Source organism: Penicillium soppii, assembly GCF_028829465.1.
Source record: "Penicillium soppii strain IBT 18220 chromosome Unknown utg000006l, whole genome shotgun sequence".
In the NCBI taxonomy this organism is placed as follows: Eukaryota; Fungi; Ascomycota; class Eurotiomycetes; order Eurotiales; family Aspergillaceae; genus Penicillium; species Penicillium soppii.
The window spans coordinates 1167387-1180106 of NW_026643236.1; the positions used below are offsets into that span (position 1 = coordinate 1167387).

Consider the following 12720-nt stretch of genomic DNA (forward strand, 5'->3'; position numbering starts at 1 on the left):
TGGCGCGGGAGATCCATATTTATTCAGGATGTTGATGAGAAATGAAGTGAAGCATCATGAAATGCTAAGAATATAGACTTCTTGTCTGACAGAAATCTTTCGTTTCTGAGCACTATACATGGCACATTAAGGACACGATTTCATCCGTCAAAAACTTGACCCAACGCTTTAGCCGTGCTTGCGCCAAATCATAGTGAGAAACACTAGCGTTATTCATTCGGCAGCCCCTTCTTCACGTTCCCCAGACCCCGCACCATTTCAGAATATCAAGGCTGTTCTTTAGCCTGAGTATAAATTTAGAGTACGACCGACAGCATTATGCGCCATCATTGGGAACTGGGTGAGATGTTACTTCTTTTATATTTCGCTTACTTTAGTGATGCAATAATTCGAGAAGCGAATATCAATAGTTCGGTATTATATCCGAGAATCAATACATACATTGTGTTCTATCAAAATGGTGTCCTACAGCCTGCTAGATCCGAGATTTCACCCTGATAGGGAGGCCTTTGAAGTGCTTTCTACCTTACTCTACTGTAATCCAGCCGTCATATGTCTTATTAACACAGGACGTTGAAAACAAAGAAACCCACTTTGTTTCTTTGAAAAACGAGATGTGAATGATAGCGATAGTACGAAATGAGCTTTGATATTGTCACAGGTGTCCATGGCCGATTCATGGATGGTCCAATGTAAGATTCGAACCTATATCTCCAAGAAAAACCTCTCTACACTTTAACTGTTATATGAGATATGATTTCTTAGAGAGTGCGGTGATTCCTAAAATTGAGGAGATGACAAGAAGGATTGAAGGGGTTATGTAGTTCCACCGTTTTGGAGCCGGTAAACTCAGCGCATTCGATCGAATTATACAAAGATGCGACTTTAGATGATGGGTTATGTAGTATTAAGAACAAGCACTGGCAAATGTGGGGTCCGCGACAAGTGAAACTAAGTGTCTATTGTTGTTGGACGTTGGCGCTTTCCAGGGTTAACAGAGACAACTCCGGGATGCCAGTCCAATTTATATAATTGATTCTGTCACGCTTATGCTTTTTTATTTATATACTACCATCTGAGCACAACAGAGAATCTACAATTTCTTCAGACTTATCATCTCCAACGCTTTCCAAGGATCTTGATAAATTACTCTTTATCTGGTGCAACGGCCCCTTGGTACTCCGGCATGGGCCAAACTATAAGAAAGAGCGTTGTCCAAACCGCACTAGGATATATATACATTTATCTCTCATCCCTCAGACCTTTATCCACATCCATGTTGTCGACAATTCCAAGGTTGTCATGCCTTCATGCGACCTAGAAATTATGCACAGTAAATCCTGCGGCACCAATTATAAGCCACAATTCTCGGTTGTTACCAATTGCCGAGGGCATCTGGCTTTTACCCAATTCGGATCTCACGAGAGCGCTCGTCGCGTCAAACTGCAGACTTGCAAGTTTGCAACTCTCTCTCGACATCAAATATTATCAGACATCACTGGATATTTCTATCCAGTTTTAAAGGATTTTCTCGTGACTGAATTGTTGTGAAGAAGTTCGAAATTCTAAGTGATTGTCCGTAGAATCACGCACTGAAAAGAAGGGCATAGATATGCCCCTAGTTCCAAATCTAGGTAGCAGGCAATTTGATTGATTTTTCTCATACATACTTAAGTAGCTAGGTACATTTCATTCCTGGACAGGACTATTTTCATGCTTCATTTCCATTGACTGCCTTTATAAACTCAATCCCAAAATTCAATACAACATTTTCAGGCCACAGGGGTTCAGTATAGCTTATTGAAGAGGTCCAGAAGAGGTAGCCAACCTCAGCGTCTCGAAAGATAACCGTTTAACTTGCTGCGTCGCGAAACCTTGTTGGGCGCTTCGTGGAAGTACATTACGATATTTTTGTTGATTGTTGAGCAAGTTACGAAATCAGCACTATCACATTTGGGCCCGAAATCTTAAAAATCTTGATTTTTTCGGTCATGAGACAGCCAACATGTATATCCGTTATATATATCCAATAGAAAGATATCTCTTTAGTATCAACATTGACATCATTTTCATATCGCAGCCACTGAGGCGACGCTTTGTTACGGCGCTAGTCCTAATCAAGAAACGACGTCATCGATGAGCCAGTATATCACTGCAACATTAGACCTCATCTAATCAATCATCTCTTCTCTCTAAATATTTCGAACAATACAACATTATGCCTCTTGTAATTCCTGGAATCAACTCCTCCATGGGCGACAAGCCCGATTGGGTTAACAAGCTGATGGGGAAGACGATCGGTGATAACAGCAATGAGACAGTATGTTCTTCTTACCAAGAATACATTTCGAGTTCTAACCATCCTCTAGGTCTTCGCAAAGAAAGATCTTCCTGAATCTCACCGTGTTTTGAAGCCTGGGGATATGAAGTCGATGGATCACGACCCCAACAGGTGAGTCGCCACCTAGGCAGAAGGTGTTGCGAGAGTGAAGAAGTTTATCTAACATATACCTTAGACTCAATATCCATGTCAATGAAGAGGGTGCGGTTCACGATGTTAACTACGGTTAAATCTAGCCGTAAACTTCTCTTGACAAATTATTTATACGACCGAATGAAACAACTCAATATCTATTCTGGAAAGTCTATGGCCCTCTCTTATACTCGTAATCTAAGCCTTCCATCTAAGCAGCGTAAGCGAGTGCTTAGGGAAAACATACTTCCCCTCCCCACCCCAAGTCGACTCAACAATAGCAACCTCCTCCTTACCCTTCATGTTCGTCACAGTAACATCACCCCCAGTAACAGTGAACACCTGCACCTCCCCACTAGCACCATCAACTCTCGCCTCCAAATCTTTTTCTTCATGAATATTAACCACAGCAACGTTCACAAACCCATCCTCCCCAAGCGTGGCGCTAACATCCAACCAAGGTGTCTCCATCGCACTGCGCAACCAAACCGGACTCGTCTCTCCCTCATAAGTCCCAGAAGAAACATGACTCCCAATCGTCCAGCCGCGCATATAGCGCGAGAAAAGCCAAAGCGGCCACCAAGTCGTCTGCTTTGTGATTCCCTCGGGCGTAGTCATCAGCGGCGAGATAACGTTCACCGTCTGAGCAATACAGGCCATGCCGACGTCTTTGCTCTTCCGGACGAAAACGTTCAGCCACACTGCGACAGCCAGTGCATCCGAGAGCGTGTAGCTTTCCTCTGCGCCTTTGCTGCCTTCAGCGCGGATAGGGTCCCAGACGTTCCATTCGTCGAAGCAGATTGTGGGGCGGAGTTGGCTTGGTGGGACGTTGTTTTCGATGCGTGCGAGGTCGATCAGAGATGAGGTTATCTCGATCGCGCGCTCGGCGGCTAGTGGCGCTGTTGCGTTGGGGAGGTGCTTGGAGGAGGATGTGTAGAGGTGGATGCTGTGCATGTCGATCAAGGGGACGCTGCTGGTTGATAGGGCTGAGTGGGCGGGGACCAGGCAGTGCTTCAGTGTGTAGTAATCCCACGAGGCGGTGCCGTCTTGGCCGCAGAGAATGAGAATCAGGGTTGGGTCGAGGAGTTTCAGGGCTTTGAAGTTGTTAATATGTTGCCTTTGTAATGGGAATGGTAGTGTTACCTTTGGCCCATTGGATGGCCTTGTGAGCATATGCTTCCTTGGTCATCTGTTCGACTTGCCAGGGACCCCAGCATTCGTTTCCGAGGGCCCAGTACTTGACCTGTTGGTTGCGTTAGTATTTGTCTCCGTTCAGTAGGCGGCGGCGGAAATTCCTCGACACATACATTATAGGGCTCCTCGCGACCATTCTTTCGGCGCAGATTGGCATAGTATGTATTTCCGGTTCCATTGCAGTACTCAACCCAACCCAAAGCTAAGACATAACATCAGCTTGTATATTGACAATTCAATTAACGGAATCATACCTTCATCCAGGGTACCAGTGCCAAAGTTGAAGCAAAGATATGGCTCAGTTCCCACAGCCTCACACCACTTCATGAACTCGTCGGTGCCGAACTGATTGGTCTCGGTCCCTAGCCAGGCCAGCTCAGGTCTATCATATGATTAGCATATCACTCTTCCAAACACGGTTAAACAAGTGGTAATACCTCGCTGGTCTCTGATCTTGAGGACCAACACCATCGAGCCAGTGATAGGTCGCACAGAAGTTCCCACCGGGATACCGAACGACAGGGATATTGAGCCCCTTCAACGCCTCCAAAACATCTGTGCGGAAGCCATTCTCGTCGGCAAGTGGGCTTCCAGGCTCATAGATTCCTCCGTAAATGCATCGGCCCATGTGCCTAAGAATGTCAGTCTAGCTCTAGATCCAACCCAACAAGGCAGTCGAACATACTCAGTGAAACCGGAATAGATATTGGGATTGATCTTTGAGATCCGCCTGTCAGCATGAACGGAAATAACGGGCGTCTCATGATCTTCCAATTTGGTAAAGGTCGCCATTGCGGATAGTCGTATAGTAGTCTACAATTTACGAATTGTGTCTTTGCTTTCAAACCCGGTCGCAGTTATAAGTTGCTCATAAAAGGACAAGCGAAGTCAACTCGTGAAATTAACCTCCAAAGGCAAACGAGCAAAGAAATCAAATAACCGACAGTTCACCTGTAAGCGGAAAAACTCCTGCGGGGAAAAGCCACGACCCGATGACAACCCCGGTCGACAATTCCAGGCCCCTACGAACACGATCTCGAATTCAGTTAGACCATTCCCAAGACAAGACCTTCCAAGACGCGCTAATCATGGAAAAACCTCGGCCTCGCCCAATAACCAAGGTCGATCGATTGATTCGGCAAACCCAGACCTTGCCCTAGGAGCATGCGCCGAGAGCAGTGAAATCTTCCGTCAATCACAGGCCGACGGAGACGCCACTTCTTCCTTCCTCTCAAAGCTACCAACACCCCGCATAGCCGAAGCTCATGATCCCGACGCCTTTGGCGAAATTGGATAGTTGGCGAGCGGTTGTGAGCTCGGTTGAATTCACTATGAGCCGGTTAGCTTTCGCTTTCTCCTACTCTGCGCTATATGTAGACTGGGGTCGTCCCGAGAAGATGTGGAGTTTCCCCAGATTCTCTTTCCCCATATTTATTTGCATCGAGAATTTTGCGCAGTAAACATGCGTCTCTCGCCTGCTTGGTACCAGGTATGTGTCATAGATTGTGGTGATTGCGAAGGAGTGAGCTGATGGTTCTTTAGTTCCTGGTTGGCGTGTTTGCCTCTCTTGGATCATTCCTTTACGGATGTATGTTTAATTTTCTATGTTTCTAACGGAATTCCGCTAACTGCAGCAGATGATTTGGGTGTTATCGCCGAAGTCATTATTTGTCAATCGTTTACATCAAAATTCGGACCAGATGATACCCAGAAGTTAGTCTTTCCCATAATCGAATGATTGCAAGCCGACTGACAATCGCACAGGGGATTAGTAGTGTCTCTCTTCACAGCCGGAGCATGCATCGGTGCCGGATTCGCTGGTCCCACGGGTGATTATGTCGGTCGACGCAGGACCATCTCCTTGGGATGTCTGGTTTTCTGTCTGGGTGGTGGTCTGCAGACTGGCGCTCAATCCATCGCCTACTTGTACAGTGGCAGATTCCTCGCTGGATTCGGGTACGTGAATCGTCTTCGCTCCAAGCCGGGACAAAAAGAAACAAAAAAGGACAAACGCTAATCCCATCCCTCAGTGTTGGATTCCTCACAATGATGATCCCCCTGTACCAAGCCGAAATTTGCCACCCCAGTATCCGTGGCCGAGTCACAGCCCTGCAACAGTTCATGTTGGGAGTTGGTGCGCTGTGTGCTACTTGGATCGGATACGGCACTTATACCGGTATTTCTCCCGATAATCACGCGCAGTGGCAGGTGCCTCTTGGTATTCAGATGGCCCCTGCGGTGTTCTTGGGTCTTTTGATCTCTTTCTTCCCTGAGGTGAGTTCAGACGAGAAAGCGTCCAAGAGCGACACTAATCTTTTCAGTCGCCCCGTTGGTTGATCGATAACAACCGCGCCGAGGAGGGTCTGCGTACATTGGCGAAGCTGCATGCTCACGGCAATGAGAACGACGCCTGGGTGCAGGCAGAATTCGCCCAAATCCAAGAAACCATCACATTCGAACATGAGCACGAGGCCAAGTCGTATATCGAGCTATTCACCAATCGCTCCTCTTTCCGTCGGCTCTTCCTCTGCTGTGCTCTGCAGGCTTCTGTGCAGATGACTGGTGTATCGGCAATTCAGTAAGTGTATTTACCCCTCCAATCGTGCAAAATCAAACGACTGACAAATTCCCAATAGATACTACTCAGTCGATATCTACGGCCAAATCGGCATCTCCAGCGAAGACACCCTCAAGTACCAAGCGATCAACTCAATCATTGCGCTCGTAGCGCAGTTCCTCTGCATGATGTTCATCGACCGCTTCGGTCGTCGCTGGACCCTGATCTCCGGAAACCTGGGCAACATGGTAACCTTCATCGTGGCAACGATCCTGCTCGCCAAGTTCCCCCCAGGCAACAATAACACCGGCGCCCACTGGGGGTTCATCATCATGACCTGGCTATACAATTTCTCTTTCTCGGCAACGTGCGGACCTCTCTCGTGGATTATTCCGGCGGAGGTGTTCGACACCCGCACGCGTTCCAAGGGTGTTTCCATCGCAACTATGCTTTCGTTCGCTTTTAACACGATGATTGGCCAGGTCACGCCTATTGCCATGACAAACATTGGGTATCGGTACTATTATGTCTTCGTTATTTGCAACTTTACCAATGCAGTCTTCTTTTGGCTGTTGTTGCCGGAGACTAAGCAGGTGCCGCTTGAGGAGATGAACCAGATGTTCACTAATGCTCCTTGGATCGTGCCGGGCACCCGCAGGGAAGAGTATATGAGTCATGATCTGGAGAGGAAGGTTGAGGCGCAGGAGGTTAAGCATGATGCTATGCATGTTGAGTAGGCGGGGAGGTGTCTGTGGGAGGTGTCTGTACGCGTTGAATTGCAATGCAAGATAGTGGAAGTAAGGCGACTCAAATATAATCACCTGCTGTTGCTAAGGGAGCTTGTTATTTGCAAAAGATAATTGATTCAGCTGGCCTTGTGCGCAGCCAAGCCTATTCAGGTAGCTAGTCGCTCGAGAATGATGCGATTAAAGAGTGGTCTAACATGCTTGTTGGGATTCCAACATGGGTATTTTCGATAAAATGATCATTCCGAGTCAGAGGCGTAGTCTCCCAGACCAAGCGAAACAAGAGGCTTTGGCGCGGGTTTGGCCGCTGGGTTCGGTTGGGCCTGTGTTGCCGACTCTAACTGTCTAGCATCAGTGGGCTTGGGAGGAACAGTTGTGGCTTGGTTTGGTTTGGACGTCTTCTGATCAAGCGGCTTTGTGCCGGGGCTGTCTTCTGCCTGTGTTTGCGAGTCCGGACCCTTCTGTGTATCCTCCCCACCGGGATTGGTCGCGACGGAAGATTTGCGCCTCTTCGAAATCAATGACTCCTTCTTCTTATCACGTCGTCGTTTGCGCACAGGCGCGGACCAATCATCCTCAGCCTTTCCCGGATCTACCTTCTCCGTCGAGGTTCCCAACAATCCTTTGTCCGCCTGCTCGCGCTGTCGTCGGAAGGCCTCGAGCTGATCAGCGGTTTCTTTCTTTATGGCAGCCTCCTTGGCGCGTGTAGATTCCAGCACTGAATCCAGGAAGTCGACTTCATCGTCGTCGAGGGAACGGAATTGGTTTTTGAGGCGCGATTTCTCTTCAAAGGCTTCTTGTTTGGCCACTACAGGGGGAGGAAATCACCCTAACATGTCAGCCAGATTTCCTAGTTAGGTAGAATGTGGATTCTCCGGTCCTGGTAACTAGTAACCAAATTAGGCTCACTTTTATTCCGCTCCAGCACCTCAAAGAGACTTTTTCCCTCATCCTGCTTTCCTATCTCAGCTTTCCGCCTCCGCTCCTCCTCTAATTCCTTTTGCACTTTGAGCCATTCATCATCGCGCTCAATCGGCTGCTCATTAGTTCCGGCTGAAACGAAACCCGATGACATCGTGCCGATCGGGGTAGAATGGTGCAAGAGTTACGGGATCCCAGACTCGGGTATAATGATGCCGATATTATCCGTTCTGCGCGTAGGTGAATGTGGGGGAATGGAATGGACCGAAGAACGAATTAAGAAAAAGATTGGGAAGATTCTGGAATGGGGGAGTTTCTATTTGGTGATGGATGAATTGGTTGTGGCATTGGAACATTTGATTGGGGAGCGGTAAGGTGGACCTCGTCACATTTAGCCAAAATGCCCGTGTCACTATGTTAATGCATGACGCTGTGAAACACCCCGGTGGACTATTATCCAGGAATTTTTATTAATCAATTGGTAGTCAGGGAATCAATGTGGGTAGAGTCGGTTAATTGTTATCATTTCATTCATAATCACAAAGAATTACTACTACTCCGAATGTAAACCAGAACTGTACTATACGTGGTCAAAGCCACCCACCCCCCACTCCAATACATCATTGCTCTTGGACCTGCCCACTTTATTGTTGTCCTGTTACAACCCCCGCCACTATATAATAGGTAACATACTCCCCTTCCACCCCTCTTACTTTTTCTATTCATTTATTCATTTATTCATTTATTCATCCTTCAAAATGTCCAACCAACACACCCAGTAAGTTCCATCCTCCAATGCCACTCAGGTCCACCATTAACTGTATCTCTATAGGAAGACTTACACCCTCAACACCGGCGACAAGATCCCCGCCATCGGTCTGGGCACATGGCAGTCAAAGCCCAATGAGGTCCGTGTGGCCGTGAGGGATGCCCTCCTCGCCGGATACCGTCACATTGACACCGCCCTCGCCTACGGCAACGAGGCCGAGGTTGGCGCTGGTATCAAGGACTCCGGTGTTCCCCGCGAGGAGATCTGGCTCACCACCAAGCTGGACAACCCCTGGCACGCCCGCGTGCCCGAGGGAATTGAATCCTCCCTCAAGGACCTTGGCACCGACTACGTAGACCTCTACCTGGTCCACTGGCCCAGCTCCACCGACCCCAACGACTTGAGCAAGCACCTGCCCGACTGGGACTTCATCAAGACCTGGCAGGAGATGCAGAAGTTGCCTGCCACCGGCAAGGTACGCAACATTGGTGTCTCCAACTTCGGCATCAAGAACTTGGAGAAGCTCCTCAACCACCCTACCACCAAGATCGTTCCCGCCGTCAACCAGATCGAACTCCACCCCAACAACCCCTCCCCCAAGCTGGTTGCCTACAACACCTCCAAGGGCATCCACTCCACTGGTTACTCTTGCCTGGGCTCCACCGACTCTCCCCTCTACAAGGACCCCACTCTCCTGAAGATTGCCGAGAACAAGGGCAAGACCCCTCAGCAGGTTCTCCTCGTCTGGGGTATCAGCAAGGGTTGGAGTGTCATCCCTAAGTCTGTCAACAAGGCTCGCATTGAGGGCAACTTCGATATCAACGGCTGGTCCTTGACTGATGATGAGATCAACCAGCTCGACAACCTGAAGGATCGCTTCAAGGTCTGTGGTGACGCCTGGTTGCCCGTCAAGGTTTTCTTCGGTGATGACGAGTAAATACGTCCATGATGTTTTATGAACTAGATAGGCTTAAGATACCAAAAGAATGATTTTCCACGACAAGAAGACGCGTTGCATGAAGCCTGCAGGCAAATGTAAGCAAACGTAGCAAACAGTCAATAAATTGGTCAGGAACAAACATGCCAAATGCAACAAACAGAACCAAAAGTGCAAACAATACAAACAATGCAAACATGCGACGTCAGAAACAGATCACGCGAGTGGCGCTGCACAGCCACATCGAGGCCTGATTCGGAGTCGGAGAGATAAGGGTGTATACCCCGACATCATCAGGCATCTCCCTTCCCCTCAACATCCGTCCCAAACTCGAAACCCGAGATATCCATCACAAACGTTCAGCATGGCGCCTCCTACTGGGCACCTGCTGCTCCCCAAGATATGGAGAGCAGCAAGGTACGTTATATCCTTGTTATCCCCTCATTGAGCCTCCAATGCCATGACTAACACAGTATCAGGTTCGCCTACGAGAAGGCTTCCAAAGCAATTCGTACCAAATTTCCAGAAACCACGCAGTACACCGCTGTCCGCTACCAACCAGCCTATGCTCGCATCAATCGCCAGCCAATCAGTCGTGTCGCGGCCATCCGTCAAGCCCGTAGTCGCCACTTCTCGACCCGTGCTGCAGGTGCGTTCACGTCCGCTGTTCGAAACGGGCTAGGCCTTGACGGCCCCGTTCGCAACACATCTCGAATTGTCTCCAGCATCAGTCGTCTCAGCAGCCGTGCTCCCTTTGCTTCGACCCTTCGCCCCAATCTGACAGGTGGTACTCTGGGTCGAACTGCTGGTGGATACGCTGTTGGCGCCGGTCGCTTTGGCGGAGCTAGATACTATTCACACGGTCCTGCCGCCCCTGCTCAGGTCATTCAGAATGTTTCGCAGGGCGTGCGTGCTTTCTTCTTATCGGGTCAGAAAGTCCGATTTGATGGCATCGATCCCCACACCGGAGAGAAGCGCTACAAGGCTGTTAGCTCGCTGCAGGATCAGGCGGAGCGGAAGATGAACGCTATCCCGCGCACTGCGCCCGGCTCGTTCGTCGACTTCCAGGTTTCGCCTACCATCACTGCTCTCGGCGCTGTCAGTGGTCTGGAGAAGGGTTCTGCTCCCACTCTTAACTCCGAGGGTCTCATGGATCTGCTCTCCGCAGATTTCGCGCGTGCTCTGAAGGACTTCGCTGCCGTGATGAACGATCTCAAGCGCCTGTCAACACTCGGCGATTTGCCTATCAAACTCCATGATCGATCCACTATCCGTGTTCATTTCCCAGGCTGTGACGCTGAGACTGTTGAGCAGCTCTGTGGCGAAGCTGGAGTTCAACGTGGTCGAATCGTTCAAGATGAAGACTTTGATATTCGCACTGGTGCCGATTTGGCTCTTTTGTTCCCTTTTGCACCTAGTGTTTCTCCTTCGTCTGACACCGACTACTACTTCGAGAAAGCTCCCAAGAAACATTCCTATGCTTCTGATATTGACTGGCATGGAATGATGACTCCTGAAAGTCTTGAGCCGTCTTCACCAGGCCTCAGCCGCGATTCGGGCAATGCTATCAGCTTTCAGGACAGTGAGCTGTTCGGCGATAACCCCTGGAAATCATCGCCTCGGAGTTATTCGAGCATCAACATTAGCGAGCTTGGTGATAACCCTTTCTTTCCCGAAGTCTCCAGCGCTGGTCAGCCGGAGACCGCGTCGGCCTATGATGGTTCCGACGGAATTTACAATTTCTTGGCTGAGTGTGATCGCGCTCAGCGCTGAGGCATTGCTTGATTTCTTTTCTTTTTGTTGGATTTTTCTTGCAACCTGCTTGATTTTACATTTTTCATAATTGATTTTTGTTCCCATCGCTTTGGACATATCCTAGGCTAGGGCGGGGCTCTACATGATGACGACACTATACCTCTCCACTCTTTAACATCTTTCTTTGTTTGCTAGTCAATTGAATTTATTTTGAATAATTTTTTTCCTTTCCCTACTAGCACGTAAGCTCGAGTAGCTCCCCGGAGCCGCCTACAAAGCTAGGAATAACTCCAATACCACCCTTGGCCTGAAGTCCATTCACTCAATTTCGCCATCATAATGATCATTCAGCAGATACCAGGCAACACATGTGATAATCGCTTGACCGTTCAATGAATCTTTATCCCATCGCTGAGAACTGGTTTTGGTCTAAGGTAGTTTTTGTCTCCAAGCCTTGCATGATATACTATTGCTCCGCGAACATCAAAAGAAGTCCAAAATTTCATTATCATCATAAAAGCCTTTCATATGCCACCTCAAGTACATCCATTGCCCCACAGCCTAGCAACATATAAAACTGTGTATCCCAAGTCCTCTCACGATCACTTCAATCCCATCTCCCACCCAACAAAGAACCTACCCATTAAACCAACCCCATCCAAAATGCCAGCAATAAGAAGCATTTTCTCCAACTCCGACGGCCCAATCCTCGACCCCGGCGACCTAGTCGCAGTCTGGGTAACTGTTAAGATCCACAAAGACCTCATTTTCGGAACTCACGCCGACATAATGGAGTGGGTCGTTGAACAGATCCAGAAACGCAAGGTGACGATCGAAGATAGCGCGCAGCATATGCGTATGCATTCTCGAATCTCAATCCCTGTTCTGCTCGCCGATGTGCCCTTGAATGATACGGAGGGACAGTATCGTGGTGCGGAGATGATCGCCAGGCGACTTCTGGAGGAAACGAGGGAGGGTATTATTACTTTGAATCTTGAGAGGATTTTTCCGGTTCTTAAGGAGTAGCTGTGGATTGGTGAGTGGTGAGTGTGAGTTGTGAGGGGGTTATAGATCTAGGGAAACGAAAGTTCGAATACAACTGAAACTTAAGTTGGTGTTTAAACAGTATCGAATTTGATTATTTTAGTTGGTAGATCAAAGCTAGGTCCAATAGAGTGCCTAAGAAGTATGAAACCGGCTGTCATTAAAAGTGTTCCGGTATATATTTACAAGCCAATTGCAGTTGGCTGAAAAAGAATACTCCTGGGAACGGAGACAAGACCTTGAAAACAACCATGGAGAAAGATAGGCAAAGTAGAAAAGACTTAATAGGTGCCGCTAGACTTCCATGCTTTCGTGTCGTTCCTG

At 48.5% G+C, this 12720-nt stretch overlaps 7 protein-coding genes across 7 annotated transcripts; 5 read left to right on the top strand and 2 right to left on the bottom strand.

Annotated features, from left to right (window-relative positions):
• Positions 1-2218: 2218 nt before the first annotated feature.
• Positions 2219-2571, top strand: N7529_007813 (uncharacterized protein; the record flags this gene model as incomplete). The annotated part of the gene is made up of 3 exons (XM_057243340.1): positions 2219-2320; positions 2370-2452; positions 2517-2571. 3 exons carry the CDS (start codon positions 2219-2221, stop codon positions 2569-2571), a joined length of 240 nt encoding a protein of 79 aa, XP_057094878.1.
• A 100-nt stretch (positions 2572-2671) lies between these two features.
• Positions 2672-4459, bottom strand: N7529_007814 (alpha-N-arabinofuranosidase; the record flags this gene model as incomplete). The annotated part of the gene is made up of 6 exons (XM_057243341.1): positions 2672-3567; positions 3617-3716; positions 3781-3869; positions 3922-4049; positions 4105-4299; positions 4353-4459. 6 exons carry the CDS (start codon positions 4457-4459, stop codon positions 2672-2674), a joined length of 1515 nt encoding a protein of 504 aa, XP_057094879.1.
• A 670-nt stretch (positions 4460-5129) lies between these two features.
• On the top strand, positions 5130-6961 carry N7529_007815 (sugar porter family MFS transporter; the record flags this gene model as incomplete). The annotated part of the gene is made up of 7 exons (XM_057243342.1): positions 5130-5156; positions 5210-5255; positions 5305-5380; positions 5432-5623; positions 5698-5941; positions 5989-6245; positions 6304-6961. 7 exons carry the CDS (start codon positions 5130-5132, stop codon positions 6959-6961), a joined length of 1500 nt encoding a protein of 499 aa, XP_057094880.1.
• A 248-nt stretch (positions 6962-7209) lies between these two features.
• N7529_007816 (PSME3-interacting protein) lies at positions 7210-8045 on the bottom strand (the record flags this gene model as incomplete). Its single annotated transcript, XM_057243343.1, has 2 exons — positions 7210-7778; positions 7880-8045. 2 exons carry the CDS (start codon positions 8043-8045, stop codon positions 7210-7212), a joined length of 735 nt encoding a protein of 244 aa, XP_057094881.1.
• A 604-nt stretch (positions 8046-8649) lies between these two features.
• gcy1 (putative glycerol dehydrogenase Gcy1) lies at positions 8650-9597 on the top strand (the record flags this gene model as incomplete). The annotated part of the gene is made up of 2 exons (XM_057243344.1): positions 8650-8669; positions 8724-9597. The coding sequence occupies 2 exons, from the start codon at positions 8650-8652 to the stop codon at positions 9595-9597; spliced, it is 894 nt and encodes a 297-aa protein (XP_057094882.1).
• A 364-nt stretch (positions 9598-9961) lies between these two features.
• N7529_007818 (uncharacterized protein) lies at positions 9962-11370 on the top strand (the record flags this gene model as incomplete). Its single annotated transcript, XM_057243345.1, has 2 exons — positions 9962-10014; positions 10077-11370. The coding sequence occupies 2 exons, from the start codon at positions 9962-9964 to the stop codon at positions 11368-11370; spliced, it is 1347 nt and encodes a 448-aa protein (XP_057094883.1).
• A 645-nt stretch (positions 11371-12015) lies between these two features.
• On the top strand, positions 12016-12378 carry N7529_007819 (uncharacterized protein; the record flags this gene model as incomplete). Its single annotated transcript, XM_057243346.1, has 1 exon — positions 12016-12378. One exon carries the CDS (start codon positions 12016-12018, stop codon positions 12376-12378), a length of 363 nt encoding a protein of 120 aa, XP_057094884.1.
• Between the last annotated feature and the right edge of the window lie 342 nt (positions 12379-12720).